This window comes from Topomyia yanbarensis, chromosome 2 (genome assembly GCF_030247195.1).
Source record: "Topomyia yanbarensis strain Yona2022 chromosome 2, ASM3024719v1, whole genome shotgun sequence".
Taxonomy (NCBI): Eukaryota; Metazoa; Arthropoda; class Insecta; order Diptera; family Culicidae; genus Topomyia; species Topomyia yanbarensis.
This window is the reverse complement of record NC_080671.1, coordinates 444,838,931-444,865,486: the sequence shown is the minus strand read 5'-3', so window position 1 is coordinate 444,865,486 and position 26,556 is coordinate 444,838,931. Positions and strand designations below refer to the sequence as shown.

Below are 26,556 nucleotides of genomic sequence, written 5' to 3'. Positions count from 1 at the left end.
TGCTACCAGCAGAAGAAAGAAGCGAAGATGATAATACAGGAACGATTTTCCCCTGTTTGCTCCGCAGTACTTCCAGTTTCTCCTGTTAATGGAACAATCTAGTGCATCCCAAAAGTCCACATATAGTTCGTGTGAAAAAGTACTCGAGAAATGAAAAAAGCGCCACCTATGCGTCCATACATTTTTTAATATTCCAATATCTCAGCACAAAATACAAATCGGGCGCTTTAAAGCTCGATGAAACTTTCATTGATAGAAAAAGTACCGGATTCATTTCTTGTTGTTCACTTTTGCGTTGAACGTTGAATCTACTTTTCTGAAACGATTCCGGGTTCTGAATGAATCGTTTAGTCCGGCTCTTTCAAACGTTTCCAGCAAGAACCATGTCCAGTAAATCCAAAACCCCTAAAGGCGGCAGCAAGAAGGCTACTACGAAAACGGCAGCAGGAGCGACAGCACCGACACCGGCACCACAAGGACCAGTATATATTGAGTCGAAGTCCGGAAATGTATTGATTAAGATCTTGGCCAAACCAGGCTCCAAAACCAACGGAATTACCGACGTAGGAGAGGACGGAGTAGGTGTACAAATTGGTGAGTATATCTGGTTGTACGATTGCTTATTTTGCGTTTTGCATGTTTTAGTTTGTGTTTCGGTGACAACGGTTATCCCGGTAGGAATCGTCTATTCAAATGTCATTGATTACCAAGATCGCAATCAAATTCAATCCAGCGTAATGCAGTAATTGACGGCCGTTCGTTGCGTGGGATACGGATTTGATGCGGTGATGCAAGCAGTTGGGCAATGTTTCGATAGATATCATGGGTCTACTTCCGGCAGGAGAATATTTGCTTGCTATAAATGACTATTTAAGAAAGTACATACTACTAGTACATAAATACATCATCAGACTCTGATAGCTCAGAACAATCTGGAGTAATTCAAAGCAGGTCAAGATTTCGATGAGTGCTGTTAAGTATAGTGCACAAAATTATCAGAAGTTTTTTTTTTCTAGACAATGTCTGAGTGTATATGAAATTGTATAGGTCTGCAACACAACCCTGTCGACATATCTTCTATGTAGTAGGTGTTAAATCAAAATTTGTTTCGTGTTTTCAGCCGCACCGCCCATCGATGGGGAAGCCAACACTGAACTGGTCAAATACTTGGCCAAGCTGCTCGAGCTGCGCAAGAGTGACGTCAGTTTAGACAAGGGTTCAAAGTCACGCCAAAAAACGATAGTCCTCGAGAAGGGTTGCCGGACGCCGGACCAGGTGCTGGACATTTTTCGAAGAGAAATGCAAAATTCATAAAGACTGCTTGTTGGTAAGTTTGTAACTGTTATTCCCTTGCTTTACGTGTACTTGTATATTTATACTCTTTTCTACCAAATAAAATTATTGTAAAACAACTTTTTCGTAAACAGAACTTAAAAAATGTCAACAAAAAGACAGTTCCCTATATTATCTGGATCTCTTTGTAATAGTAGTCTAGCCAACATTTACGTTTTTTTTTTTCATATTTCACAAATGTGTATAATAATAATATATAGGTATTTCATAGTTATCAACAGTTTTATCGTGTTACTTCAAATAATACAAGTGCTTTACATTAAAAATCCAATGTTGTGAAATGGACCGTTTTTTGCAGAAAATTCTATCATTTTTACCTACATAAGTTTACTTTATTCTTCTTTCCAAACTATATCGACTCATACCAGCATGAGCAGGATATATTAATTATTGATTTCCTAGTCGTCGTCGGTTTCTACGGATTAAAACAGATTTTTCCCCACGAATTCCGTGTAAGCATGCAAGGAATGTGAAGAGAAAAAGAAGAAATTCATATTAGAATCCGCTGCCTTCTTTCTAGTGACTGTCATCTGCGCTAAGGTTCACCAAACAAAATTTCCGAACCTGGAGGTATCCGACCGGGGCCGAACTGGATCGTGCTGAAATAGCTAGCCGATTGGAATACATTTTGCATTGCTGGTGGTGGCGACTGTTGCTGCTGCTGCTGCTGTTGTTGTTGTTCCTGGTGCTCCACTAAGGGAAGTTGCTGCTGATCTAGGCTGGAGGGATTTGGGCTTTGATCGATTTGAAGCGTCAGATTGTACGGATCGTTCATGTAGTCATTGTAGATGTCCGAACCATCGACCGGAGCCGGACTCGGTTGAACGAACATTGGCGCGTAGCTTTGAGCAATCCCGATCGGTACGTTTTGCAAGGATGGGTACTGGTTACGTGCTAGAAGATGGCTGATTGGTACCGGAGGATTCTGTGTTGCTTCTGGCGGGATATGCTGTGGCTCCGATTCCGGTTCATGAGATGACATCGGAGCGAAGGGAGGTGGTGATGGTGTCACCGGTAATTCAATGATGTTGGAGTAGCGATTGATATCCGATGACGGGCTGCTTGTGGGATAGGGTTCCAGAGTATGGGTTGGAGTTGAAACAGTTTGAGTTGCTTGCACAACATCCGTTTTGGTCATCAGCACGGATGCCTCCAATGGGACTTGGGGAACGATCGGCGATGGACACATCGTGTTTGTATTGCTGATTAGCAGATTGTTTGTTCCTGTTGGCACACGGGCACAAGCGTCCGTTGGAAGGAGTTGTGGGTTTTGGTGGACGATGCTTGTTTGTGGCTGAACGCTTGGTGCAGCTATTGACAGTGGCGGTACCGGGGAAGATGGGAGCGTTGTCGTGCTGTAGGCTTTAGTATTTGGTGCTGAAAGTTACATTCAATGTTATTTGCTCTGTTTTTGATATTTTGAATTAGTACCGTCACTTTTAAACAGTTCTTCTTTCAGATGCGGCAGAAAACCGGAGATACGTTGCCACGTAACGTCCCATAGAGTGGAATGTGTAATGCCATCGCTGTTGTGGAACACGCAGACCTGTGAATTTGTTGGGAAATTATTACTTTTTCTGCACAAGAAGATATTCTACGAACGCTTCTAAAAGGAATCAATTTCATCGTCGAAGCTTGCTTAAGTCTTATCGCGTCAGTACTAAAATGAATGAAAAGTAAATGAGTTTGGAATAGAGTTGGAAAGAAATATGACAAAAAAAAAATCGAATTTGTGAAGTAAACATCACAAGAAAGTCTAAATACAAATTGACTATAATATTTACCCCACCAACAAAATAATAGGTATTATGGAAAAGATTATTTAATTGACCATAGGTACTGTAGGGCCCACCGAAAATTTTAAAGCAAATGTGCGATGCTACGTTTATTGCCGCCCGCCGCACCTACACAGGAGAATTACCACTACAATGCATTTCTCCTGTGTAGGTGTGGCGGGCTGCAATAAGCGACCGACACTCGGTCGAGACACGAGTGCTTTTCCCAGTCCGTACAGTGCGACAAAGAAGAGTGCTAATCTGCGTTCAAGGTTATTTTGCCTGTCAGTTCGGTCCTCGGTCTTTTGTTCGCGTGTGAGGATTAAACAATAGCCAGCTGTATAAGCTGGATCGTTGTTCGTCGTTGGACACCAGTTTAAAGATAACTGGTTATTATCTTCATTATCTTTCGTAACACATTTATTGCTGTCTGGGCGGGCGCTGACCCCGTCCGTTGAAGTTTTCGATGGTTTCCTCGCCGGATGGTCAAATGGAGGTTGAATCGGGTTCAACTCCTAAGGCTCCCTCCGGCCCAAATGCTACCCAGAACTCTCAACTGGTCCATTTCTGGTCTTCTTTAGGCGTAAGATTAAATCGCTGAATCTTCTTCAGATTTCTTAAGACCTGACAAAACTGTTCTTGGTTGTGACCGAAATTTCAAAAGTCCGCTCGGACAAGATAAGGATTTACTAGCCAACTCAAAGCAGGCAAACGATATTGCTTGCTGTGAGCACCGTATGCGGGACTACAACGTGTATATTCTAGCGGTAAGGGTAGAGACAGAAGGCGTGGTCACTGATGAGAGTTTGACATGCGAGGATCTGCTACAGTACGGGGTTGGCCGTTTTAGAGACCGCTTACTTCAGCCAGTGAAAATACTTGAGTGCAAGCGTTTGCACTCAGTAGTAGTTGCGGGGATGGTTCAAAAACGTACCCCCAATCAAACTCTTATCGGGGGACCTTCGCTGGTACCGCTTTGCCAAATTTCGTTCTCTTGCACAAGGTTCGTCTACCTGTGCGTCTGTTTGTACCGCGGGTCATGAATTGCACAAAGTGTAAACCATTCGGTCACGCAGCCACCCATTGTAGCAGTAAGGCCCACTGTGGAAATGCGGGGAGAATCATCTAGATGATTCAAGCAGTAAGAAAGCCCAAAAGTGTCCTAACTGTGTGCAGAGTCTACATGATATCTCGGCATGTCCCGCATACAAACTACGCGGGGATAAACTGAAACGTTCCCTTGCGGGACAATCCAAACGTTCTTGCGCAGATATGCTAAAGAAAACTACGCCACCATCCTCAACAAACATCTATGCTCACTTGCTTTCTAACGAGGGCGAGGCTGATGATCCACAAGAGGGAACATCTACTAGGACGCCTAGAAGTTATAGGAAGAGGAGGCACATTTCCTCTCCTAAAGTTCCTTGTAAAGGCCAGAAGGTGTCCCTTGACGGGGCTCCGAAAGTGACATCTATTGGAAGCGTTGCAACCAAATCGAAGCAAGTAGCTCCTGGTCTCGGAGGATTAAGCTCAGAGAAGGAGTTCCCAGCACTTCCAGGAACATCAAAAACTCCAAGTGTTCCTTTATTTTAGGTCGAGAATAATCACAGCATTGGAATTATCAAACTCTCGGACATTGTGGACTGGATATTAAAAGCTTTCAATATTACTGATCCTATTAAAAGTCTTATGTTAGCTTTTCTACCTACAGTAAGAACTTTTTTGAAGCAGTTGACTGCTAAATGGCCCGTCCTTTCAGCGATTATATCCTTCGATGGCAAACTCATCGAACGAGGTCACGGATTTGATCACTGTTCTACAGTGGAATTGCAGAAGTATCATCTCGAAAATCGATTCCTTCAAAATTTTAATAAATGGTTGAAGTTGCGTGGCATTTGTATTCTATGAAACTTGGTTAACTTCCGACATAGATCTCAACTTCCACACTTATTTTGGTATGCGGGGTAGATAAAGAGAATGTGGGTGTAAGGGTGGTCCAAGCGCGAGGGGGGGGGGAGGGGTTATAAACAGGTTTAGATGGTAGGGTAAGGTGGGGGGCATGTAGTACCCAACTGCATATTATACCTTCCATTCGAGATTTGGTTTGAGAAAACCGTCAAGACCGAAGAATCGATGTGATTTTGATTGTGGAATATGCCCGGAATCCGGGACTTCCGGAATTGTCGATAGTGGCCAATATATTCAAAGAATATTTGATTGGCAATCAGTGATCTAGACCTGCTAACCGATGTAATTTGGTGGCCATTCCAATAGATTTTTATTCTAGTGTGAACTTACTAATCAACCTGTAACTCCGGAACCAAATATCAGTACCGAATAAAATTTAATAGTAGTCAATAGAATCACTGTATCCTTCATTTGAAAACAAGTTTGCAAAAATCGGTCAAGAATTAGCTGGGAAATAGGTGAGACATTAGCTTAGGAACTTGGCGAGTTCCCCGGGAGCATCATAGGTCATAGGTGGCCTGTATGGTCAAACCTACTTTAATTGGTCATTACTGATTTAAACCCGCAAACCCAAGTAATGATGCACCCATTTTAACATGTATTACATCTTTTGGACATCATAGTGTTATGGTGAGAATTTGCTGTGTGATTGCACTCTTCAACCCGTAACTCCGGAACCGGAAGTCGAATCAACTAAAAATTCAATAGCAGCTTATGAGATCGTTACACCTTTCATTTGAATTTAAGTTTGTGAAAATCGTGTCTGCCATCTTTGAGAAAATTGTGAGTTCAAATGACACACAGAGATTTTCCGATCTCGACGAACTGAATCGAATGGTATATGACACTCGGCTCTCGGTTACACAGCCTTTCTTTATATGAGAAAGGCAAAACATTTTTTAGTTTGTTTCCTTTTAGGACAATAACACATCCAAGCACGAGCCTATAGGTTGCCTCATCGGATCTACCATAGTTTGCGGATGAAACTTGGGATTGCAAGCTGCTAGCGGATTGGCGATTTATGGCAAAACCAAAATTAGTCATGCGACACCTAGGATTCAGCTCATGAACTTGCAAAGTGATACAGTTTGCTTTTTTTCACCCGCGAGTGAGTCGTAGCTTACAACAAAAACTTCTTTTTCTCGGAAAAAGCTTACCACCGTCAAAATATAAATGAAACGAGTAAGAAATTTAGTTTTATTTGCAATTATTCTGAAATTACAGCCATTTGCAACTATTTGCCTCATACATTTCTTCGAAATGTAATCGGGGTATTATGGTTATGAAAAATCGTTCCATAAAGTTCCAACTCGAAACCGAGACCCAATGTCAAACTCCTTCCTTCCGGATATATTCTTTCCTCGCGTGATCTGGAGAGTTTCATGAATTTACACCATCTCATGAAGGTTTAGCTTAACTTAGGAGGAACGGGAAATGATGTTGTGGTGGCTACCGTGCTCAACAAATTACATTTTCGAACAGCACACATATAGCTCTACGAATAATATTAGAAAACACTATATTTTACACCCTTTTCGCAAGATGTTTACTCATCATCTTATAAAATGATGGTTTTCCTTCATTTTCAATTATCAACAAATTGATCGGTGATTTGATGTTTAAAAGTTATTGTTTTGGCCTCACCTTGATGTGTTCCGGCCGAGAGAATTGTCCAAGGCCAAATTTGTGGACGATCCTTAAACAGCTGTTATCGGCTGTTTACCTTTCCTTCCAGGTGTTAGCGAACGACGACGGGCGGTTCCAGGTAAGTTTCTCAACAGGTTAAAGCGACGATCCAGATGTGATACCAGTAAGTAATAACGACACACTTACACTTCACTTAACTACACCATTTATTAAACAATACTACACTACTTTATTAAATAAAAATACAAAACAATTTGTGGTCGACCTAACGCAATGAAGGCTGTTTTACGAATGAATATAATAAACACAACATCAATCCACACATACGATATTACATAAAAACATATACATAATGCCCTAATACACGGGTGTCGCTGTAGCGATCGGTTCGCATCTCTTGTCGGAGTTGGTGTTTTTTACGATATTTCCGCACATCTTCTTTTCTGCTATCTCTAGAGAACTGTCAAAGTGTCAACATATAGTTTCCAACATAGCCGGCCACCTAAATTAACTACTAATTTACATATTTTGATTCCTTTACAGATAATATTTTGGGATTTTTTTTTTACAAAAAATACTTAGCTGGCTCCGCTATTAGCCATTGATGATGCTGCTGTTGCAGATTGGAATTGTTCCTGGTGTGGATGCAGGTTATGGTTGATCGGAAGTGGACAAATTCTGGATGTTGGACGAGTGTAAATACCAGCTGCTGTTTTCACCGTCGCTACTCGTGTACAACCGTCTTCTCCAGGATGAGTGGCGATGATTCTGGCGAGCGGCCAATTAAGCGATGGTTTGTTGTCCTCTCGTACCAAAACCAATTGCCCGACATGGATCTCGACCGGTGATGAAGATGTTTGCTGCTGGCTGTTGAGCTCCGTCAAATATTCCTTCTTCCATCGAATCCAGTGCTGTTGAATTAGCTGCTGCAGTTGCTGATAGTGCTTGAGCCGATTCATTGGGGTGCTTGTATAGTCTGGATCTGGTAGTGCTGTTAACGATGTTCCAGTAAGGAAATGTCCTGGTGTAAGCACGTCAAGTTCTGTAGGGTCTTCGGAAAGCGGAGTGAGCGGACGAGCATTCATATTTGCTTCGATTTGCGTTAAAAGGGTTGCATAATCTTCATATGACAGCTTACAGTTACCGAGAGTTTTAGTTAGGGAACTTTTTGCGGTTTTTACAGCTGCTTCCCAAAGGCCACCGAAGTTGGGTGCTCTGGGAGGTATAAATTTCCATTCAATTCTCCTGCTAGTGCATTCGTTGACGATTTTTTCCTGATCTTTCTTATTATTGAGCATAGTATATAAAGCCGTTAGTACGTTTTTTGCTCCTTGGAAATTAGTTCCATTGTCCGAGTGAATCTCTGCGGGGTTGCCGCGACGAGCAATGAAACGGCGCAAAGCGGCGACGAATGCATCCGTCGAGAGATCGCAAACCAGCTCCAAATGGACCGCTTTGGTGGCGAAGCAAATAAACACGGCGATGAATGCTTTCTGTGGGGCTGCTCGTCTATGTACAGGTTTCATATAAACCGGTCCACAATAATCTACACCTGTAATCGTGAATGGTCTGCTGGGAACTGTGCGAGTAGTGGGAAGTTGGCCGATGGGTTGGGTTATAGGAACAGGGCGGTGGCGAAAGCATTTTAGGCATTTGCGACACACGAAATTTACCAGATCTCTACCACGTAATGGCCAGAATTCTTGCCGAATTGATGCTAGTGTCATTCGGGGGCCAGAATGAAATGCAAGGGTGTGATGATGCTCTGCGATGAGGCGCGATAGTGGGTGCTTGCTGGGGAGAATCATAGGGTGCTTGGTTGGGTATTCTTCTTCAGAGTGTTGAAGCCGGCCACCGACACGAAGTATGCCATTTGCATCTACGATTGGACTACGACCTTTCAATGCAGACTGCGATGGAATTGGACGACCGTGTTTTAATGCTTTCAACTCTTCCGGGAACATTTGCTGCTGTACACCTTTGACCAAAGCATGCTTAGCTGCTTGCAATTCATCTGCAGTGATAAACGATTCCTTCCGTCGGTTACTTTTTGATCTGCAACGGTTTGCGAAACGCAGTATGTAGGCGGTGATGCGTACAAGCCTAAAAAATGATGAATACCGTTCATACAGGGGATATTTTTCATACCGTTCATACAGGGGACAGTTTTTCTTCTCTCTAGTATTTCCTCCGGTGGGGGTTCTGTATTAAGACGTTTGGGCCAGTTTTCTTCCATTTTCAGGAGCCAAGATGGACCACCTGGCCATACGGTATTGGACACAAAATCCTTGGGAAGCATGCCGCGAGAAACGTAATCCGCTGGATTGTCAACCCCTTTGACGTGATTCCAGCTGTGGCCGTGGGTAAGACGTTGAATTTCCGAGGTGCGATTTCCGACGAAGGTTTGCCAGGTGTTAGGAGGTGCTCGTATCCAGTGCAACGTGACTGTAGAATCCGACCAAAACCAGCTAGGAATTCCCTCCATCCGCAGCGCTGCTGAGACCCGGGCGTACAGTTTTGCCCCCAAAAGTGCAGCACACAGCTCTAAGCGGGGTAGCGTGAGCCGTTTGAGTGGTGCCACGCGAGATTTTGATGTAATCAGCGTGGCTTTGATATGACCATCCTGGCCAGTTGAACGTGCATAAATGCAAGCTCCGTATCCGACCTCCGACGCGTCACAGAAGACATGGAACTGGATGTTTTCTGCTTCCGGTTGAAAAAGGTACCTTGACACCTTGAACGATCGTAACTCCGGCAACTGAACGTAAAATTCCTCCCATCTGGCACTGACATCATCAGGGACTGGATCATCCCAATCGACGGAAGCCAACCAAAGTCGCTGCATGTGGATTTTCGCCCAAGCTATCACGGGAGAAACGAGACCAAGCGGATCATATAGCTGGGCTATCGCTGAAAAGATTTTCCTCTTTGTCCATTGCTCGTTATTTTTAACGTCTCGTACTTCGATACAGAACCGATCCGCGTCCGTCTCCCAAGCAACTCCAAGCGTTTTTACCTTCGGTTCTTTTTCGAAATAAAACATGGAGGGGCCATCGGTTGCTTTTGCAGGTAAGTCTTCTAACGCCTCCGGTACATTTGAGCTCCATTTGCGAAGTTGAAATCCGCCTTTCGCCATTAAATTCTGCACTTCATGTTTCAATCGTCTCGCGTTCTCAACGGAATCCGCTCCAGAGAGGAAATCGTCCATATAAAAATCCTCCGCTACCGCGAGGGAAGCAGCTTCGTGCTCGTTCGCACCGTCCAATGCCAGTTGTTTGAGGACTCGGGTTGACATGAAGGAGGATGGAGACAGACCGTAAGTTATGGTGAGAAGCTCAAATATTTGAATCGGTTCGGATGGTTCAAAACGCCAGAGAATCCGTTGACATGATGCATCTTCCGGATGTATGCGTATCTGCCGGTACATTTTTTCTACATCCGCCACGACAGCGATAGCGTGCTTGCGAAAGCGAAGCATGATATCGAGCAGCTCGTCTTGTATCACCGGTCCGGTAAGAAGTGCGTCATTGAGGGACCGATTCGTAGAAGTTTTGGCAGATCCGTCGAAAACTACTCGCACCTTGGTAGTTGAGCTGGATTCTTTAAAAACTGGGTGATGGGGAAGATAACAGACCAGACGTTCCTCATCCCGCGAATCTTCAACGGTGCCAATGCGTTTCATGTGTCCCAAATCCAAGTACTCTTGCATGAATTCGCTGTACTGCCGTTTTAGATCGGGATCTCTCTTCAGCCGTCTTTCCAAATGCTGAAACCGTCGCAACGCTGCCTCTCTTGACTCTCCAATCATTTCGTGAAAGCCCATGTGCTTAGGGTACCGTAGCACGTAACGCCCATTTTCATCTCGAGTGAATGTACTCTGAAAGTGCAACTCGCAATCCTCTTCTTCCTGTGTTCGTGGTGGTTTCTCCGATAGCTCCTCGATGGCCCAAAATCTTTCGATGGATTTGTCCAGAGGCTCAGCTATTGCCAAGTTGCAACTTATTCTCGATGCCTCACCATTCAAACCAGTTTCGCCTACGGCAACCCATCCGAAAACCGTATTGACAAATACTGGAAGAGTGTTGTCGAACCTTCTAATTTGTAGCCGGCCACCATCAAGAAGGTGAAAATCGTAGTAAAACTGCGATCCAAGTACCAAGTCAATCGGCCCAGAAATAAAGAACTCGGGATCAGCTAGTTTCATGTCCGAAGGAGGCTTCCAGTGTGCCAATGGTAGTGACGAAGATGGCTGGTTGTCCGTAACCTGCCCCAAGACCAAGAATTCCATCGACATTGAAAACTCCAGTGTGCGTGAGCTGACAACCGTAGAAACTTCGCAAGAAATTTGCCTTCGTGACTTCCCAATACCGCTGATCTCTACTTTCTTTTCGTTTCTGGGTAGCTTAAGCAACTGACAAAGCTTCTCCGACATGAGATTAGCCTGTGAACCGGAATCCAGCAGAGCTCTGGCGAGATGCGTTCGTCCCCATCTGTCCTTTACCTTCAGGACCACCGTAAGCAAGAAGACATGCGAGCATACGGGCCCAATCGCTACGTTAGAAGAAATGGGTGCGACCGAACTTGCAACCAAACTACCAGAGTTCGACGCATTACCAGAAGATGATGGAACAGCAACAGAACCGGCTGAATCCGTCGCAGTAGTTGAACCAGAACCAGGAAATCCAGGGTGAAGCATAGTGTGGTGCTTCTTGGAACAAGTTCTACACCGGTATTTCGACGGACAATCTCGTGCCAAATGATTACGCCCATACAGTTGCTGCATAACCGCTTAGAGTTGGTGAACTGCAGCCGTTTATCCACAGGTAACTTGGCGAACGCTGTACACCTCGCAATCGGATGTTGCTCGCTGCACACAATGCAGTTCGGACCCGTATTTTCGGTCGCCGCATTGACCGACACCTTTGTTGGACGGAATTTGACCCCATTGGTTGAAGAGAGGCAGCTAGAGTTTGACGAATGTTGATCTACCGAGACTGCATCAAGTACCCGTGTCTGCTTCTTCAAAAACCCAACCAAGACTGCAAAAGATGGCTCTTCCTCACCTGAAGCATGCTCCTCCCAACGTTTCTGAGTAATTTCGTCCAATTTCGAAACCATCAGATGCGTCAACATCGCCCCCCAACCGGTTGTCTTCTCTCCCAACTGGTCCAAAATCTTTGTATTCCGCTCGAAACAGTCTATGAGTTCGTGGATCGCTACTGCAGACTCTTTCTTGATCCTCGGATACTCGAATAGCGCATTCAAGTGCCTCTTCTTGAGTAAATACTTGTTGGAGAACCGTGCGACCAAAGCATCCCAAGCAACCCTATAATTTGCGTCACTCATCGGATATGAATCGACCAGTTTAAGAGAGAAGAGAAGCCCGCAGATAATGGAACTTCTGAATACCACTCAACTCTGGAGACGTGTCGATCAGGGCTCTGAATGTGTCATGAAACGCAAGCCATTTTTCATAACTACCATCGAATTCAGGTAAGTTTATTTGAGGCAAGCGTACATAAGTGTGCACACTTGTCGAATGCTCTGAATTTATAAAAGAAGTAGCCTGTGAAGCATTCTGCGGAACCTCTCGCGGTAACTTGCCAACCAGCCCTGCCCTTACCTCGAAGTATTTTTCCTCAAACTCCGCTCTGATAACCCGATGACCTTCGATGTTCTCCTCGTGATCCTCCGAACCCTCAATCTCGCACTGAATTTCCTCGAACTCGTTCCACTTCGCTTCCAGCTTCTCAAGACGAAACTTTATTTGATTCTCGTCCGGTACCTCGATGCTCATCAGGAATTTCTCCATGCGTAGTAAGAAGTCGACGATGCTGTCTCTGACGTGGATTTTTGGCTTCATCTTTTTGCCCATTATCGAAAACACCAGCACAAATCGACGAAACACGAGAGCCGCTCCACGTTCTGGAAGGAAAATACCAGCAAAGCACCTCGCGCGAGAACTATGTAACGTTGGACAGCTACTCACCTGGTGAGCCTGTCTATTAGGCTTTGTATTTTAATTTCTCCGCACTGTAGACGAGGAACCGATTGGTCGAAAAGAACAACGCACCGAACTTCAACTACACCAATTTCTTGTGAGCCTGTCTACGAGGCCTTTTATTTTTGAATTTCCACGCGCTCACTCAGCAAAATCGATACACTCTAGTGGGATATCTTGCAATCGACCATAAACTTCACGTATTCCTTGAGCAACCCCTGTTGCGTCTCTGCAGCAACCATTCGAACCAGGTTTCCAGCAAACTAACCAAAGCAACCAAACTGCAAACAATACCCCAAGCAAAGCACCTTTCGCACTGATATGTGGATAGTTGGACAGGTACTCACCTATTGGACCTGTTCAACAAGCATTGTATCGTCATACATTCGATCTCGCTTCATATGGCATTTAACAGCATCTCATACATTCACGCAAACATCATTTCCATTCGGTCCAGCATAAACACAAGAATTTCATCCAAGATTTGCCAGCAGGTAACCAGGGCTCAACGTTGAACAATGCAAACAAAAATTATGCAATGAAATTTTATTCTATGGCGGCGCGCTCCAGTAGTATTCCGATGTCAACCACTCAATCCAAGATGGATACAAATTCGATTCGCAGCAGCCTTCCCTCGTCCGAGATTCGTCAACCACCAGTCCAAGAGCTCCAAAACCGTAGTGTGCAAAATGTCAGCAACCAGAAAGAAATCAGAAAACGACCAGGTAGAGATGAAAGCAGAAGTTAGTTTGTGAGCCTGTCAAACAGGCCTTGAATCCAAAATTCTCTCCAATGGTCTCCAAAATCCTCCGATGGCGTTCTTTCCCAACTGCGATGGCTGCTTCCAGAATACCGGGTAACAAGAGTAGCTAGCAGCGATGGCGATCTCCAATGTAACCAGTAGTGATGGCGTACCTCTTTTCTTGGACTCCTTCAAAATGGTGCTACTGACGCCGCGTCGTTTCTCCGGAACACAAATAATCCTGGTCACGGCACCAATGTTTTGGCCTCACCTTGATGTGTTCCGGCCGAGAGAATTGTCCAAGGCCAAATTTGTGGACGATCCTTAAACAGCTGTTATCGGCTGTTTACCTTTCCTTCCAGGTGTTAGCGAACGACGACGGGCGGTTCCAGGTAAGTTTCTCAACAGGTTAAAGCGACGATCCAGATGTGATACCAGTAAGTAATAACGACACACTTACACTTCACTTAACTACACCATTTATTAAACAATACTACACTACTTTATTAAATAAAAATACAAAACAATTTGTGGTCGACCTAACGCAATGAAGGCTGTTTTACGAATGAATATAATAAACACAACATCAATCCACACATACGATATTACATAAAAACATATACATAATGCCCTAATACACGGGTGTCGCTGTAGCGATCGGTTCGCATCTCTTGTCGGAGTTGGTGTTTTTTACGATATTTCCGCACATCTTCTTTTCTGCTATCTCTAGAGAACTGTCAAAGTGTCAACATATAGTTTCCAACAGTTATTTTTTACCAATGTTTACAGAAAAATATGCACTATGACAGAACAGAATCAAATCAGCAACACTTTGCTTCCAGCGCTATCTGTGAGCGGTTTCAACGTAGAATCGCCAATTGCAATAGAACCAGATCATGCTGTGTGGGGTGCTGTTCCGCCTAACAATAAGACGAACGAAATATTTGTAAATACTTCATTTAGTAGAACAAATGTCAGTGGTTTGGCTGAATTCTGTTTTTTTTAAATTTAAAAGTCAGAAAAGAATAATTAAGGTTTCAAAATAATATGAGTGTACTCTAGAGTGACAAGAAGCCCACCCCTGAGCAGGGATGCCATTATGCCAGAGTTTTTTGCAGCTTCCAGACAAAAAGACAAACCTCTCATTCTGTCAGATTTTTAAATTATAGAAGTGTTTACACACATCTTTTGGAAATTTGGGGCATATTTTCCCAAATCTTTTGATAAATTTCGATGACTTAGAGGTCGCTGTTAAGTGACAGATTTTGCCAGACATTTTTAGTTGATCTGCCAGATATTCTTTGAAAAATATTGGCAACCCTGCCTCTGAGTCGATTCCTAGTCGAACAAGTAGTACAGTCGTGATTCGCTGGTTGGACATTTTTTAACTGAACCGCTTTTTAGTTGGACCTCCGCTAGTTGGACCGTTGTCCAACTAAAAAGCATCTGAATGTCAAAATTTTATGTTAAATTTACTTTGACAATCAATCTGACAATTATTAGACATGTGAATAGATGCAATTACACTACTAACGTCTCCTTTGGAGAGTTTTTGACATCTGTCAGTCGGTCCAACTAACGAATCAAATTCGATAGTTGAACAGAGGTGTGGCCCAACCAGCGAATCACGACTGTACTTCTACCAATTTTAAAGCAAATCGGACAGGACAAACGTGCCTGAAGTTTGTATGGGATTTTTTGACAGTTTACATGGAGAAAACCCACTAGCTCGCATTTTTACCGTTAGGTGGCACTGTATGTATCGTATTATCCGTATTATCACTGTAAGTGAAAATAAGAGAGTTAATTTAATTGTCTACAACATTGTCGAAAACTGCCAGTCAATCCGGCTTTGTTAAAAGAAGTCATTAAACTTTTAACGAAGCGATGTCCGAGTCAGTTTCGCACGGGGCCTACATTTTTGTGAATTAATGGTTAGGTTTACCTCAATAGAACATTTAAAAAAAATATAGTAAATAATATGAGTCATGTTTTGGTTAAGAGATTTTAATTCCACATGTGATTACGTAGAGGGCACCAACACTTACTTTTCAACGGAGAGAGATAGAAATTAGGTGTCTTCTACAAAGTTGTAGAACAGACATTTTTCAGTAATTCTTCTGAACATTCCGATATTCTATCTCTTTTCCATGAAAAGATAGTATTGATGCCCTCTATGCGATCAAAAGTGGAACTAATTTTTTTTAACCAAAACATAACTCATACCATATACTACAATTCTTCTGAACGTACTATTCAGCTAAAAATAACCATTATTTCACAAAAATATATAGTTCGTCCAGTTCGGTACTAACACTCGATACGACAAGTCGACCAGTGAGTAGCTCCGCGCGTTTTGACAAATTCGTTCACACCGAGTGATAACTTTCCGTTTTATTCGGCGCGGCTCGTTGTTACGCTTATCGATTTGGTGATACAAAGCTCAAGATAAAAGGTGCGATACAATAAAGTGCACAGTGCAAAACCCCTCGCATAACGGGCCGTCGATTCCCGGTGCGGGGCGTGACTGGGCCAAAGGGAAAAAGAGGTGGACTCTGTCGGGAATCTGCCACCCGGCATCGTGTATTCGCATAACCTCTACCCGAGTGTTCTGAGTAGTTAGAAACTTGTCGTTGCACATGATGGATGCCGATCTGCCACCCCCCAAAGGGGGGCCTCCACTCAGCCACACGATCCCCACCTTCATGAACTCTGGTGATCTGATCGACCAGCAAACATTACTGCTGCGAGCAGCGAAGGATAGCGAGGGGAACATTCAGAACCTGCCCAACCCTTTCATGCTCCATCTGCTGCTGAAAGAAGCGATCGGAACCGATTCAAACAAGTGCATCCAAGCCACAAAGGAGGCCAGAGGGACCCAGTACGTCCTACGTACAACCTCCGAGAAGATTTTAAACAAACTACTCAGCATTAAACAACTCTCGAACGGCCAACATGTCGAATTAATCTACCACCCCTACTTAAACAAAACCCAGGGCCTAATTTTTGACTCAGGCACAATCGACCTGTCCACCGACGAAATCCTGACGGCTCTTAAGCAGCAAAATGTGAGAGGTTCGAAGAATCACAAAGCTTGTCCACGGATCTTCCACCAATACACCACTACTTGTCCTCTCTTTTACCGGATCCCACCTACCAGGAACAATCTACTTAGGATTGGTGAGGATTCGAGTACGCCGATGCTATCTCTCGCCCATGCAGTGCTTCCGCTGTGGGAGATTTGGGCACGACAGTCGAAACTGCAACTAGAAAGAGATATGCCTTAACTGCGCCAACGAACACGAGACAAACAAAGCCACCTCCTGTCTGCAAAAAAGTGCCTGTGTCAATTGCGAAGACGAGCACTCGGTCAGAGACCGCGGATGCCCTACATACCAAATGGAAAAGCAGATTGTTAAAATAAAAATGGATAACAATCTAACCTTCCCCGAGGCCAGAAAACTAGCCAACCAAAGAACAGGGCCAGAAATTACAACGTACGCGAGCAGCCTTAAAGAAAGACTAACCCCTGGCACAGACGACAGAGATCGTACCATCAGTCTGCTCCGAAAAGAGATCGAAGCGCTCAAAAAAAAAACCGCTGGTAAGCCAACCTCTGGTGACGACAAAGACAAAACAATAACACTGCTTAAGGAACAACTTCTGGAAGAAAAAATACTGAACAAAGACATCCGAAACGAGATGGCCGCACTACGACTAGCCTTTGCGGACCTTAAGAATCAACTATCCAAACCAACTCCCACCGGACTACGCACCAACCCACTCACAGTTCCCACCGCGGCAACCCAACAAAAAACCACAGTAGAACGAATCATAACCCCGACCCAAGGGCAATCTGAAGCCGGACTGGCAGGATCCCAACCTTTTCCAGTCCAGCTTATAGCAAATTTCGGAGCAACCAACAACATCAAGATTGCACAACTGAAGTCAACGAAACAGTCCGCAAACAATAACTCAGTAGAACCAGACACTGGAACAAACCGAAAAAACCGAGACCGAAGCAAGAAAAATCGAGATCAATCCAACAACGATAAATCAAGAAGTCCAATCTCCAAACCAGGCTCCTCAGCAGGCAGCCCGGCTAACGATATCTCCGATTAACATCCTTACCGAACAAACAGTCTACAACAACAAACAACAAGGAAACAACTGCAGCAACAAACAAGCACACCCACACCGACCCCGTCCGGGGAAGTACCGGCCTCCACCGACGAGCCCCCGGCGGCTGTTGGTGTGGGTCCATGGGAAACCCTACAGGGCAGTAACCTACATAATAACAAACCGAGTATCCTAACTTCCGCCCCCTTACTCCCAACAGCAACAATTGGCAACAGTCCGGTGAACTCCTTGGTCGTCTCTGGTGCCCTGCGCCACCGCGGGCCATGCTGCAGCTCGACCACCCACCAGAACCCACCAAACACACAAACACCCCAGCCAGTAACGATGGGGACACCGGGCCACCAGGTTCACCGGCCCCCAACTCCATTACCCCCATCACCACCCAGCCTGTCTAGCGGCGAACCGGGCTCTCCCGGGCGACCTCCATCCGGAGGCCCCAGAGGACGACAGCCGGCACGCCATACCAACACGAATCCAAACCAACGACCGCTAAGCCCAATCCCCGGATGATCCTGGCACCCAGTTGCCTTTAGACCCAGACGACAATCAAACGACAACCGAAAATCAGACTTCGTGAACTCTTCGCCACACCCCCCACGGTTACCAGGAGGGACTCACGCGAGCTTCCACAGCAACAATAGCACTGAATCGTCCTGCAACATCAAAACACCCAAAACCGGCAGCCGTTCGCGCAGGACAAAAGCCTCTTCCCCTGCACCGGCCCTGTCCGCGGATGTACCGAACCCCCCCGACGAACCTTCGGCGGCTGCTGGTGCAGAGGGCCCGGCTACCCCCCGGGTAAATCCATCTACTCAATCCAAAACGCATGAGCAGCTCAGCGCCCCTAACTTCATTCCAGAAAAAGAAACATCAACCGACACGCGGTCGACCACCCGCCCCGGAAGACGGATCATTCCCCCGTCCCAACAAAAAAAGAACTTATTCTCAACCCACGTGGACCCCTTGCCACACCCACCGCGGTCACTGGAAGGGCAGTCCGCTCGTCCAATCAAGCTCCCACCCTAAAAAGGACCAACAACGAAAGAAACTGGACTGGAGATGACAACCAAGCACACCACGCATACTCCACTCCCCCAGTATGGAAGGACAACAGATGTACTCTCGCAATACAATGGAACCTGAACGGCCTCAGAGGATGTCTTGGTGATCTACAGAGCATCATTGCCAACACTCAGCCAATATGCCTCGCTTTGCAGGAAACGCACATTAGAGACAGCATCAATCCTTCGCCTGGGGATCAGAGCAGACATACCGTCGGCTCCGGTCCAGCTCAATACCGACCTCACCGCAGTCGCACGAACCTTATCATACCCAGTGAAATGCACAGTAGTCTCCGTTTACATTCTCGGGGGAGTTCGTAACGTCGGGAATAGTTAGAACATCTCATCAGGCTACTGGCACCCCAAAAGACTTTCGACCAATAAGCCTGCTCCTCTGTATCGGAAAAACCATGGAGCGTTTAGTGAACAGGCGCCTGATGTCACACCTAGAGGAAAACGACCTGCTTGATCAAAGACAATTTGCCTTCCGCAAGGGAGCGGGAACCGGCGCTCATCTCGGAGCATTTGGTGAAATCGTTCATCAGGCACTGGCGGATAATCTGTACGCGTACATCGCCATTATGGATATCGCGAAGGCATATAACACGGTTTGGCGAAGAGAAGTTCTCCGTCAGCTACATATTTGGGAAGTGACAGGCAGCTTGGGAAGATTCTTGAAGGACTATCTCTCCGACTGCTCGTTCCGGGTGTGCATCGGGGGCAGTCAGTCGGAATCTTTCACCGAAGCCGACGGCGTCCCCCAGGGCTACGTGCTGGCAGTAACACTCTTCCTCATTAGTATGAACTCCCTCCTCGCAGCGCTACCAAAGGGGGTTTACATATTCGTTTATGCGGACGACATCATCCTTGTCGCCGTTGGTAAAACGATACGACGTCTACGAAGAAAGCTGCAGGCCGCCGTTAGTGCAGTCGGTCGGTGGGCCGAATCTGTCGGTTTCAATATAGCTGCATCAAAGTGTGTGATAGCGCACTGCTGCAACACCCACCACGTGGCTACCGGCAGACCGGTTGAGCTCGCGGATACTCCAACACCATTCTGACGAGAACCTAACATCCTTGGCGTAACTATAGATCGCCGCCTGACATTCCTCCCACACTTCGGGAAGGTCAAGCACGATTGCGAGAGCAGGAAGAGGCTAATACGAGCCATTAGCGCCCGGCACCCCAAGTGGAACAGGACTACCGCCCTTCATATCGTGCAAGCCTTGATACACAGCAGAATATTTTACGGCATAGAGATCACCAGCCAGAACCGTAACGGGCTAGTTGACATCCTTTCCCCCCTGTACCATGGTACCATACACCAAGCATCAAATCTATTACCCAGTACCCCTGCCGAGGTCGCTTGCGTGAAGGCTGGCCTCCTACCGTTCAGGTGGGCAGCCGCGACCACTATTCTTAAACGGACTTTGGGATACCTGGAGAAAACATCTGGAGACGAATGCGTAACACTACAAACAGCAAAAGACATCTTTCAGGAATTCGTCGGTTTAGACATACCTCTGTTAGCTCGCTGTCACAGAGTTCGTAACCGCACATGAGCTGAGCGGGGTCTCAACACAGACACCAGTCTAAAAAACATCCTAAGAGCTGGAACACATCCCGGAATTGCCCAGGCAAACTACCACAAACTGATCCATGAGAAGTACACCAACCACAACTTGATCTTCACAGACGGATCCAAACTAAACGACGGGGTAGGGGTAGGCGTCAGCGGTATAGAAGCTGGCCTTGCCTTCCGCTTGCCCTCAACCTGCTCTGTCTTTTCGGCTGAAACGGCAGCGATCGCTTTAGCCATCACCCGAAAACCACAGGATATCCCGGATCATCTCGGCATTGGAATCCGGAGAATCTCGGCTCCCGTACATCCAGGCCATCGAGACCACCTGCGACCCGCTGACCTCCATATGTTGGATACCTGGCCACTGCGGGATCAGTGGTAACGAAAACGCGCGGAAGACTGTCCCGCAAATTTTTGACCAAGTCGGTACCATCGGCCGATATAGACTTTTCTACCGCTCATGTACGTACACGTCACATGACACAAATACTACATCACTAGCTGGTGGAAAATAATAAACAAAGCCGGCAAAAGCAAATGGGATTGTTTTCAACCAGGAAGCTGCAGAAGTGTTCGTGAGACCGAGCGACAACAACTCAATTATCAATTCATTCATTGCAAAGGCCCTCGATGACTTCACTTCTCAATGGAAGAGGCAATCGGGACATCTTCAAAAGATTAAGGGGAGCCCCGATAAATGGACAGACCGCACCAAAAGGTCAGAGCAAAGAGCTCTCTCCAGATTACGCGTGGGGCACACAAAAGTAACCCACCCCTACACAGTCTCCACCGCCGACCCACCATTCTGCCCAACATGTAACACCAGGACCACTGTAGAGCACATCTTGACAAATTGCTTAGAACTCCAAGATCTCCGTTCGCAGCATCAACTCCCTTCATTAATCCCGGCACGCGAGGAGGCATTAACATCATTTTTGAAAGACGCTGGACTCTTCAATCATCTATAAAACAGCCAGCCTACACGAGGACCCTCCACTTCACCCAAATGGATGTTGGAGAAGTTCCCCGTGGTCCAATATCGCTTACGTAAACTCCATCGAGCTGGCTTTTGGGAGGTCGCCCGCAGCCCCGCAACACTATGTTGAATAACATATAAATGTTAAATTGTTATGTATTGTCGAATGACCCAGTAATAAGGGAGTATCACAGTGTACGCAAGTATGCGTGAGGATACGATGAAGCAAATAAATATATTACAAACGGTTGCTGGACGATCGTTCTCAGTTTAGTGTACACCATCAAAACATACGCGTGTTATTAATGAAAGAGAACTGTCCCACAGTTTCCATAGTTTACAGTGGCGACGAGGTGAAAATATTTTGAAAAACATTTTAAGTGAAAGTGATTGCAAAAAAAATATAAATGTGTTTTTCGCTGCTGATAGCGGGCGGCTGAAAGGAGTGAACAGCAAATTAAAAGGAGAGCAAGTGATTTGCTGTGGAATAAGTGCCGGTGAAAATAGGTGCGATATTGCACACGGCAAAGGAAAGGTAAATCGAAATCTGGGCCAGCGTATACGGCTATTGACCGTTGTTGCGCCAATAAAACGTTCTTTCGCAAAATTTATGTGCTTGTGAACGATTTTAATCACCATTTTGTGACGGTAGCGTCAGTGTTTTTTTGGCGGCGGTGATTGTGTATTTCGTTCTTTTCTTTCCTTTTAGGCTTTGGTGTTCATTCTGTTGTGCTTGGTGTTGGTAGAGTTCTCGTTCAGTGAGATCCCAACATAATTTCGGACAGTTCAGCGCAGTGCGGCCAGTTTTACTGCAGTTCTGCTGGCTTGAGTCGTGCGAATAGTTTGTCGAATATTGTGTCGGGCTGAAATTTTCGGCAGAATTTCATACTTTTTGTTCGTTGAGACGGGTGTCGAGTACGGTAAGATACCATATACGGGACGGTGAGCGAAATAAATAAAAGCATATTTTGTTTTATTTTTTTATTTTTGCGCTTGAATTGTTTTATTTAGCACATTCGATATGGCTGAAGGTAGCAATGGTAAGGCAAACGTGTTGATTGGCACGATTGAACCGTATGTGGTTGGTACTTCGTTCACCAATTATTCTGAACGGTTGGAATATTTGTTCCAAGTGAACGGGATTGACGATCCGGTGAAACAAAAAGCGCTCTTTGTCACGTTGAGTAGACCGGCAGTTTACGAGGAGCTTAAACTGTTGTATCCTTCAAATGTTAAACCTTAAAAATGTTGGTTACGGTGATATTTCACAAAAGTTGCGTGAGCGTTTTGACAAGGTCGATTCAGACTTGATTCAGCGCTATAAATTTTATAACCGTGTGCAAGGACCAAACGAGAAGGCAGAGGATTTCGTGCTAGCTGTAAAATTACAGGCCGAATTCTGCGCGTTTGGCGAATTTCGCGAAACTGCCATCCGAGATAAACTTGTGATGGGAGTTTTCGATAAATCTTTGCAGGAAAAGCTGAATAAGGAAAACCCTAGTTTGGCAACGGTTGAAAGATTTATTGTGAACTGGGAGTTGGCTGGGTCACGGGCTCGAATGATCGGCGATCGACAAGGCGGCCAAGTAGCTTCGGTAAAGCAACGTTTGGGTCGAAAAGAAACGTTCGACAGAAAGGTCAGCTGTGACAAGAGCAGGAGTCGTAGTCGCAGTGCTGTTTCCAAACGGCAAGGGCGAAGAAGGAGTGGTGAGTTTCGACGAGCTAGACGGTATGCGGATAAAAAGTGCGATTTTTGCGGAATTAAGGGTCACATCAAGCGCACTTGTTTCAAGCGCATGCGACAGGAGCGGAATTCGGTAAAGTTTGTTGGTGATGACAAGGAAAAAGATTTGAGTTTTGGCGATGAGAAAATCGGCGAACTTTTCAACCGTTTGCGAGCTGATTTGGACAATCCTGAGAGCGATAGCGATTCAGGTGATTTTTTATGTATGAAAGTGTCGTCCATGAATAAAATAAGCGAACCATGCTTTTTGAAGTTACTTGTTCAAGACAAGCTGGTTCAAATGGAGGTTGACTGCAGTTCGGCTGTTTCTGTTATTGGTTCTATTTTATATGAGAAATTGTTTGACTTGCCATTACAGAAAACTAACAGGGAATTGGTGGTGGTGAATGGTTCGAAGCTGAATATATTAGGAAAACTTGACGTTATGGTTCATTTTAGGACCATTGAACTTGAATTGCCATTGTTTGTATTGGAGTGTAATTATGACTTTGTGCCATTAATGGGACGTAGATGGCTTGACGTATTCTATCCGGATTGGAAAGAATATTTTACAGGGGTTTCTCAGATTAACAATTTACATTTACCAAATCTAGCTGAGAATTTTTTGCTGGAAATAAAGCAAAAGTATTTTCAAGTATTTTCAAAGGATCTTACCTCGCCAATCATTGGTTTTGAGGCGGATCTTGTGTTGAAGGACAATACTCCTATTTTTAAACGAGCGTATGAAATTCAATTCAGACTTAGGGAGAAAGTTATTGAGTATTTAGGAAAATTGGAGAAGGAAAATGTTATTACTCCTATTAAAACAAGTGAGTGGGCTTCTCCAGTCGTCGTTGTTCCCAAAAAGGATGGTGAGATTGGTTGGTAATAGATTGTAAGGTGTCCATCAATAAATTAATTATTCCCAACAGCTATCCTTTACCTTTAGCGCAGGATATTTTCGCAGATTTAGTGGGTTGTAAAGTTTTCTGTGCCCTTGATTTGGAAGGAGCGTATACTCAACTTATTCTGTCAGAAAAATCCAGGAAGTTTGTGGTTATCAACACGATCAAGGGACTTTACACTTACAACAGGTTGCCTCAAGCAGCTTCATCGAGTGCGGCGATTTTTCAACAGGTGATGGACCAGGTGTTGGCTGGATTGAAACATATACGCTGCTATTTGGATGATGTACTCATAGCTGGAAAGGATTTAGACGACTGTCGTAAGAAAGTTTCTGCCGTTTTAGATAGGTTAGCTCAGGCAAACATTAAGGTGAATTGGAGTAAATGTAAGTTCTTCGTGTCATCTTTACCTTATCTAGGCCATATTATTTCGGAGAATGGGTTGCTTCCTTGTCCTGATAAACTAGCTACAATTAGAGAGGCTACAGTACCAAGGAATGTGACGGAGTTGAAGTCGTTTTTAGGGCTCGTAAATTATTATGGAATGTTTGTTCCCCACTTGTCTTCGAAGATTAGTTGTTTGTATAGGCTTTTGAAGAAGGACGTGAAGTTCGTGTGTGATGAGAATAGTGACAAGGCTTTCGTTAGGTGTAAAAATGAGCTACTTAATGCTAATATTCTCGAGTTTTACGACCCTATGAAACCAATAGTAGACGCTTCAGGTTATGGTCTAGGAGGAGTGATTGCACATGAGGTAAAGGGTGTGGAAAAACCTATCTCCTTTACTTCTTTCTCTTTGAATAAAGCTCAAATGAAGTATCCAATACTTCATTTAGAGGCTTTAGCATTGGTCTGCACTGTGAAGAAGTTTCACAAGTTTTTATATGGTCAGAGGTTTGTTGTTTATACTGATCACAAGACTTTGGTTGGAATTTTCGGGAAAGCAGGGAAAAATGCTATCTTTGTAACCAGGTTACAAATATATATTTTGGAAATGGTTATTTATGATTTCGACATTATATATAGGCCGTCTGAAAAGATTGGAAACGCTGATTTCTGTTCGCGGTTTCCGTTGAATCAGGCAGTTCCAGCACAGTTTGACAGAGAAACTGTCAAAAGTATTAATTTTAGCCAGAAATTTCCTGTAGATTTTTCTCAAGTTGCCAACGAGACTAGAGCCGACGAATTTTTACAACAAGTTGTTAAGTTTATGCAGAATGGTTGGCCAGAGAGAATAGACAAACGTTATGCACACATTTTTTCAAATCGTGTTGATTTGGAAATTGTCGGGGATTGTTATTTCAGGACAGGGTGTTGATTCCAAATTCCATGCATAGCGGGATTTTGAAATTATTACACGCCAATCATTCTGGAGTTGTGAAAATGAAACAATTAGCTCGTCGGGCAGTATTTTGGTTTGGAATTAACTCAGACATTGAAAAATATGTCGGTGATTGCGAATTTTGCAGGAGAATGGCTGTTGTTCCCAAACCAAAAGTAATTTCTGCGTGGATCCCTACCAAAAGACCATTTAGCAGAATTCATGCCGATTTCTTCCATTTTGAGCACAGAACATTTCTGTTGGTTATTGATAGCCATTCAAAGTGGATCGAGATTGAATGGATGAAACATGGAACTGATGCTAGGAAAGTTTTAAAGAAATTTGTTGGGGTATTTGCTAGATTTGGATTGCCAGATGTAGTGGTTACTGACGGCGGGTCCTCCGTTTAATTCTTGCGATTTTATAACCTTTTTAGAAAGGCAAGGAATCAAGGTGTTAAAAAGCCCTCCTTATAATCCTCCCAGTAATGGACAGGCAGAGCGATCTGTCAGGATTGTTAAGGATGTTCTCAAACGTTTTATGCTAGAGCCTACAATCAAAAGATTAGACATTGATGATCAAATTGATTTGTTTCTGATGAACTACAGAAATACTTGTTTGTCGTCAGATGGCAAATTCCCATCAGAGAGCATATTTTCCTACAAACCCAAAATGTTAATCGATTTGTTGAACCCCAAGTCTCATTACAAACAGCAATTAGCTGAACCACCACCACCAAGTGATAAACCGATACCAAAGATTTTTGAGCAGATTCAACCTAGTGAACCTGTAGATAAGTTGACGATGGGCGATGTGATTTATTACAAAAATCACAAATCCCAGGATTTCGCAAGATGGCTGAAGGCTCAATTCATAAAAAAATTATCGAAAAATTTATTCCAGATTGTGATTGGAAACGTTCGGCTCACAGCTCATCGAAACCAGCTAAAGGTGCCAAGTAAGACGATGGCTAAGGCGCGTGGAATTTTATTTCCTTCCGCTAGTACGGTCGTTACCGAAAAACATTGTGATGGTAAAAGCGCCAGTCGAAAGCGAGATTTTCGCGGTACGACGAGCGATGATGAGGAGGATGTTTTCCAGAGAGGATTATCAAACGCAGGAAACTTTTTGAGTCATCGAGTGGCAAACGAAGAACAGCTAAAATACAAACTCCTACTCTAAGGAGATCGAACAGATTAAGAAGAGCCAACATCGAAAAGAATTTTACATATTCTAAGTGAAATATTTTATGATATAATTTTGAATTTTATTACAATTAGTTAAGATTTTATTATGTAAATTTATTTAAACTGAATTATATCGTGCTGAATTTATAAACTTAAGAGGGGTAAGGATTGTTAT

General features: G+C 44.4%; 2 protein-coding genes across 7 annotated transcripts in view; one reads left to right on the top strand and one right to left on the bottom strand.

The window, feature by feature from the left end:
• Positions 1 to 281: 281 nt before the first annotated feature.
• On the top strand, positions 282 to 26,132 carry LOC131685696 (UPF0235 protein C15orf40 homolog). Of its 2 annotated transcripts, XM_058969585.1 has the most exons (3): positions 282 to 594; positions 1,121 to 1,327; positions 26,098 to 26,132. In XM_058969585.1, the coding sequence occupies exons 1-2, from the start codon at positions 339 to 341 to the stop codon at positions 1,312 to 1,314; spliced, it is 450 nt and encodes a 149-aa protein (XP_058825568.1). In that variant the 5' UTR covers positions 282 to 338; the 3' UTR covers positions 1,315 to 1,327; positions 26,098 to 26,132. The 2 variants fall into 2 exon arrangements, with proteins under 2 accessions (XP_058825568.1, XP_058825567.1); XM_058969584.1 differs by lacking the exon at positions 26,098 to 26,132 and having other exon boundaries at positions 1,121 to 1,412.
• Positions 1,322 to 26,556, bottom strand: part of LOC131685685 (Golgi-specific brefeldin A-resistance guanine nucleotide exchange factor 1) — a 31,567-nt gene continuing 6,332 nt past the window's right edge. For 3 of the 5 annotated variants that reach the window (XM_058969569.1, XM_058969568.1, XM_058969570.1), the window contains 2 exons: positions 2,785 to 2,899; positions 1,322 to 2,730 (listed from right to left, as the gene is read on the bottom strand). In XM_058969569.1, the coding sequence (XP_058825552.1) occupies positions 1,889 to 2,730; positions 2,785 to 2,899 (957 nt within the window). In that variant the 3' untranslated portion in view covers positions 1,322 to 1,888. Of the gene's footprint in view, positions 2,731 to 2,784; positions 2,900 to 14,207; positions 14,407 to 26,556 lie in introns of those variants that run through there. The other 2 variants (XM_058969571.1, XM_058969572.1) reach the window with 2 other exon arrangements.

What these genes read in the sequence shown, in the direction of transcription:
- LOC131685696 (XM_058969585.1), top strand. Translation starts at nt 339, where the DNA reads ATGAATCGTTTAGTCCGGCTCTTTCAAACGTTTCCAGCAAGAACCATG. An exon ending in CGGAGTAGGTGTACAAATTG is followed by an intron (nt 595 to 1,120) that starts GTGAGTATATCT and finishes TCGTGTTTTCAG; the next exon opens with CCGCACCGCCCATCGATGGG.